We start from the raw sequence: 6103 nt of genomic DNA, 5'->3' as shown, positions 1-6103 counted from the left end.
CCGGCGCCTGGTCTCACTCAGGGCAGCAATGTCGATGTTGAGCGCCTCAGCTCGGCAGCGATCAAGACTGTTCTCCGTTGAGGTCTGTCAGAGATGCCATCAGCGTCCAGGGGAGTCCTTTCATTCCATGCTGTCAGTTTCAGGTTGCATTGTTTCTTATTTCGACCGCAGTGCTGGAATAGCCCGATAGGAGCGGTAACCTATCGAGCTGAGTGATTGAATGGGCAATTTTTAGGCCACCTTTTCTCGGCCCTTCCCGAATTAGGTTGAGCAGAGCAGTCCCTCAATAGAGCCGCTCAGTAGCACAGGGGTCTGCCGAAAAGAGCTGCCACTCAGTCCCAGCTGTTAGCGACCAAATACACTGTGTCGCCACCGTACAGGGTTCTGACTAGGAGCTCCCAGTCTATTCGTACCTGCTGCCGTTGCCAGACGCCCCATCGCCGTCAGACGTCAGCATTATGTAAAGTCCATGTATTGTTCACCGTGGTCAGAGGTGGAGACCTGCGCAAGGAAGATATTACAGTGCCACAGGGGTTGCCCCACCCCCAGTATCACGATCTTCACCATGACGAGGTAAATCCCGGTGACAATGGTGATCCCAGGACTACCGATCCCACATCTTGGCTGCAGGATTCTGCCAGGTCCTTGGTCTGTTTAGGCCCGCCTATTGCGCGCCGCCAGCGCATTGCTTTTCCGTCAGGGTGTGCTCCCTGATCCTTGACTCAACAGACTTACCACAAGGCCATAGCTGGGACAGTGGTTGACGGGTGCCAGGGCGTGTCCACTCAATGGTGGGTCTGCACGCCACGTCTCTGGGGCCCACCGATGCTCCGAGATCCCCAGTAGTGCAGCCTGGGACCATAAGATACCCAGTTTCCGTGTGTGGCCCCGAGGAGGCACTACAGGAGTCTTGGTGGTGAGAGGCTCTGCACTGGCAGGAGGAGGAATACACACTCGGCTCCTCTTTTCACCCTCTATTAGGAAGGCTGGAGACTGGCACTAGCTGTAAACAGAGAGTAGCAAGCAGAGAGCACTATGCGGCATACAGCATGCAACATGCACTAACTACCAGCGCTACTACACTAATACGCTAGACGCTTCACACATACCCTGTGTGCAAATACCACACACACACAAACACACACACACACACACACACACACACACACACACACACACACACACACACACACACACACACACACACACACACACACACACACACGTACTTCCTTATCCGCGTCTCCACTCCATCTCCCCGTTGTATTCTTAGACACCCAGTCACCTCTGTGAGACTGCAGAGTTTGATGGCCATCGTTCGGGGCCCCCGGATGACTAACTCACTGAAGCAAATGGAGAAGTTGCAGGACACACTCTCGGTAGAGACTCCAACACAGGAAATACGTCAAGAATTTATATACCTGGGGAAACGGTCATTTAAAGGTAAGCAAAACCAACCCCACCAGCGACAATGATGTAATTTAGTTCAATATGTTTGTGCCTGATAAATGGTTCCTATGATCTTCACATTTAGAGTGGAAGTCCAGAGTACTTGATATGACAGCTTGTAAGATTTAGGCAAGTTGTAGGATTCAAGTGGTGAACACAGACGTTCAAAAAACTCTGAGAACAGAGAAGACAGAAATACAAGATTACTGTTGTGAGGACAGGAGAAGCAGGGACTGTAGGCAGACTGCTGACGTGTCGGTAGGTAGGATCCGGCGCAGACTGTGGGCCGAAGGGACTGTTTCTGCTCTTTACCTTTTTCTGTCCAATGTAGGAGTGAGACAATCAGGAGGCTCCAACGTTTCCTCCCTCGGAGGATACATTTCCCTCAATGGTGATAAAACTAAACATATTTTTGACTCGTGGCAAAGTTTGGAACAAATCACGCAAACGTGCTTTAGTTATTGGTGATCGGGAGTAAGAGATGAGGTTACAGAGGGAAGTATTGTGATTACAACTGGTGAAGAATCAGAGCGGAATTGCCGTTTCACTCTCAGTTGATCTCCTCAACCGATGGCCAAAAGTCACACCGACACATCATGGGGTGGAGAGTTGGGTCAGATGGTGTTTGAAACAAAAGCCCTTTGCTGGAAGAATGCCTCTCGCAGTTTAGTACCATCACAGTTTCATTGTTTGCAGTTTCACAATGAATTCCAAAATTACTCACAAACAGTCTCCGCGGGGATTGCACTTGTCTGACGTAATCGGATTGTAAATAATTAACATATCTCTATTTTTACAACTTTTGAAATCCTTCCCTGCGGACTCACCAAATGGTATTAAAACCCCAGGCATATGTCGCCTGAACATTTCATTCCGAGAGATCGCCTGGAGCACAAGGGGGCAAATCACTGGACAGAGAAGATGTCTTCAATGTTGGATAGGTACTTGAGTGCGGATAAAATGTTGAGAGTGTTCATTGCCGTCATTGGAGCTCCTGGTGAGTGAGCGGAGCGATTCCTGATTTGTATTTCTGTGAGTTAACAGATGTGAACCTGATAATGATCATGTTCCAATCCTCGAACTTGATCATCATTGCACAAATATCCGCCAGTGATATCGATCCTGTAAATTCAATATTCTGATTTTTTTTTCGTATTTAAACGAAACTAAAAACTCAGCTTCTCCCCAGCTCACGGGATCGACTCGAACTTTGTACTTACCTTTGATGGAACATTACCCAGAGCGGTGCCAGTGCTGGGGATGGGCAGCTGTCCGGGATGTGTGACTGGGAGAGATTTACATTGAGGTATTGTCTGTTTCTGAGATGTTGATCAGAGTGAATACATGGTCCTTGTTCAGAGTTGTCCCAGTGCTGGGGATGGGCAGCTGTCCGGGATGTGTGACTGGGAGAGATTTACACTGAGGTATTGTCTGTTTCTGAGATGTTGATCAGAGTGAATACATGGTCCTTGTTCAGAGTTGTCCCAGTGCTGGGGATGGGCAGCTGTCCGGGATGTGTGACTGGGAGAGATTTACATTGAGGTATTGTCTGTTTCTGAGATGTTGATCAGAGTGAGTACATGGTCCTTGTTCAGAGTTGTCTCAGTGCTGGGGATGGGCAGCTGTCCGGGATGTGTGACTGGGAGAGATTTACATTGAGGTATTGTCTGTTTCTGAGATGTTGATCAGAGTGAATACATGGTCCTTGTTCAGAGTTGTCCCAGTGCTGGGGACGGTTAGCTGTCCGGGATGTTTGACTGGGAGAGATTTACACTGAGATGTTGCCTGTTTCTGAGTTGTTGATCAGAGTGAATACATGGTCCTTTAATGCCACCTTTTCCGGAGTTGTCCCTGTGCTGGGGACGGACAGCTTTCTGGGAAGGTGTAACTTGGAGGGTTTTAATGGGATCTTGTCCAGACCTGTCGCAAAGAATTAGGTAGACGGTTCTCAAGGAAGGGATATGTTCGAGGAATTCATTGGGACTTTGCATTGAGTTGTGTCAGTGCTGCCGAAAGGCAGCTCTGCAGGAAAAAGTTTTAGTGGGACCGTCTCCAGAGTTGTCCCGGTGTATTGAACAGGCAGCCCTCCGGAAAGGGGTATCTGGGAGGTGTTTAGTGGGGCTTTGTGCAGTGTTGAGGACAGGCAGATCTACGGAAGCGGTGAGTAGCAGGACTTCAGTGGCACTGTCTCCAGAGTTGTACCAGTCTTGGAGAGGGGCAGCCCTCCGGAAAGGGGTATCTGAGAGGTATTTAGTGGGGCTTTGCGCAGTGTTGAGGACAGGCAGCTCTACGGAAGGGGTGAGTAGCAGGACTTCAGTGGCACCGTCTCCAGAGTTGTTCCAGTCTTGGAGAGGGGCAGCCCTCCGGAAAGGGGTATCTGAGAGGTATTTAGTGGGGCTTTGCGCAGTGTTGAGGACAGGCAGCTCTACGGAAGGGGTGAGTAGCAGGACTTCAGTGGCACCGTCTCCAGAGTTGTTCCAGTCTTGGAGAGGGGCAGCCCTCCGGAAAGGGGTATCTGAGAGGTATTTAGTGGGGCTTTGCGCAGTGTTGAGGACCGGCAGCTCTGCGGAAGGGGTGAGTAGCAGGACTTCAGTGGCACCGTCTCCAGAGTTGTACCACTCCTGGAGAGGGGCAGCTCTCCGTGACGGTGTGACTGGAAGAAGTCTACATTCTGAAGTTCACTGTTTCTGTGTTATTGATCAGAGTGAATCCCTGGTCCTGTGGTTCGCGTCTCCCTGTGAAGTCTGTCACAGTCAGATCTTACAGCTTGTTAGTTAAAATTTGGATCTGCTCACCCGAACCAGTGTCCACGGAGCTACTAATGTGTGTTATCGAATTGAACTGCGCTGTGCATTTAATACAGTAATGGAGCCAGTCAGCACCTGGTTACTAAGTTGTTCCTGCTGTCGCTCTGACCCCGGTCTGAAACCGTTTGAGTGTTTGTTCAATTCCATGATTGCAGCGATTGTAGAATTCCTTCAGCGTTTTGTGTGTTTGCTTCGCTGTTCGGCCCCGTCCGATTATGTTTCCAGAGGCCTGCTCAGTCACAGTTAAATCAGTGCAACGGACCCCATCAGGGACTGGAATCGGGATTAGCATTGATCGTTGTTGGTCCTGGTGATTTCCCACAAATCGTCTCATCTCCACACTGAGGAAGGCCGGTCAGAGACAGTGTGACCCGTGTTTAGTGTTAGGTGCGCGGCCATTCACCGCCTGACCGTTGGCTGAAACGTGAACCCGTGTCCATTCCCGGCGGATGTCTTTAATAACGCACGGTGTCTGTTCGTTTCTCTCTCTCCCTGCAGTGAATTTAGTGGCGATTGTGATCCTGTCCCGGGGAAAGTGCGGCCTCTCCACCTGCACCACTCGCTACCTGGTGGCCATGGCAACGGGGGATCTGCTCACCGTAGTCATCGAGGTCTTTTTATATCGAATCATATATAAATACTTACCGTGGACTTTTCTCAGCATTACACCTGTGTGCAGGGTTATGGAGGTATTGAGGTTCATTGCCACATACTGTTCTGTCTGGTTCACCGTCGCTTTCACTGTTGATCGCTTTGTAACGATTTGCTGTCAGAAGCTGAAAACAAAATATTGCACCGGGAAAACTGCGGCTGTGATTCTAACAACAACTTCCGTACTGTGCTGTCTGAAAAACATTACCCGCTATTTCTTATGGGAACCCAGAGAGATAATCGACAATGTACAGTGGTTCTGTAAAATCATGGACTATATCTCCAGTGACCCGTGGTGGAGAGTAGATGGTTGGCTCGATACGGTTTTAACTCCGTTCATCCCTTTCGCTGTGATTCTGCTGCTCAACGCTCTGACCGTCAGGCACATTTTAGCGGCCAGTCGAGTCCGTAAGGGGCTGAGGGGTCAGAGAAACCAGCAGAATCGTAGTGACCCGGAGATGGAGAGCCGGAGGAGGTCTGTGGTTTTACTCTTCACCCTCTCCGGCAGCTTCATCCTCCTGTGGATGACGAACGTTGTAAATTTCATGTATTATGAGATCAAAGGAATAGGATTCAGGTATTTCAATGATTCTGAATGGATCTTCCACCGCGTCGGAGTTTTGCTGAGGAATTTCAGCTGCTGCACGAACACATTTATTTACGCGGTGACTCAGTCGAAATTCAGGGAGCAGGTGATCAGCGCGGTGAAATATCCGGTCGCCTCGGTGCTTCAGTTCATGAATAAAGCCGCGCACTGAGCACAATACAGAGGTGGCCGCGGTGTCTTCAGTCCGGGCTCCAGCTCCTCACATTCACTGCCTGATTCCACAGGTGTTACTCCCGGGCGTAACGTCCCATCGACTGGCAGCAACTAAATGGTAACGATTGAAAATAACAGGGATTTAGCTTACCTGGACAGTGACAGGCCAAGTTCCGGCTGACTACTGGGATCTATAATACAGCCCCAGTGGAATGACCAGTCTTGTTTCTGTACTACCTACAGTGACGTGTGGCTGGTGTTGGTGTAAGGGAGGAAACTCACATGCATTTCCGTAGCTTTACAGTCAGTACGCAGTGCATTGTGGGGCTGTAGTTTACAGCCACTGAAGGCATGTAGGAATTTATGAATAACACGTATCTGAGTCACTTTATGTATTTAACAAAACCCTCATCCACTTCCTTCCATTACAAGCAAA

General features: G+C 49.6%; 1 protein-coding gene across 1 annotated transcript; it reads left to right on the top strand.

Annotated features, from left to right (window-relative positions):
- Positions 1 to 2332: 2332 nt before the first annotated feature.
- LOC132387733 (probable G-protein coupled receptor 139) lies at positions 2333 to 5794 on the top strand. Its single transcript, XM_059960094.1, has 2 exons — positions 2333 to 2446; positions 4755 to 5794. Exons 1-2 carry the CDS (start codon positions 2371 to 2373, stop codon positions 5663 to 5665), a joined length of 987 nt encoding a protein of 328 aa, XP_059816077.1. The 5' UTR covers positions 2333 to 2370; the 3' UTR covers positions 5666 to 5794.
- The last annotated feature ends 309 nt before the right edge of the window (positions 5795 to 6103 follow it).

This window comes from Hypanus sabinus, unplaced genomic scaffold, assembly GCF_030144855.1.
Source record: "Hypanus sabinus isolate sHypSab1 unplaced genomic scaffold, sHypSab1.hap1 scaffold_214, whole genome shotgun sequence".
In the NCBI taxonomy this organism is placed as follows: domain Eukaryota; kingdom Metazoa; phylum Chordata; class Chondrichthyes; order Myliobatiformes; family Dasyatidae; genus Hypanus; species Hypanus sabinus.
The sequence above is the reverse complement of the archived record's forward strand: the minus strand, read 5'-3'. Positions and strand labels throughout refer to the sequence as shown.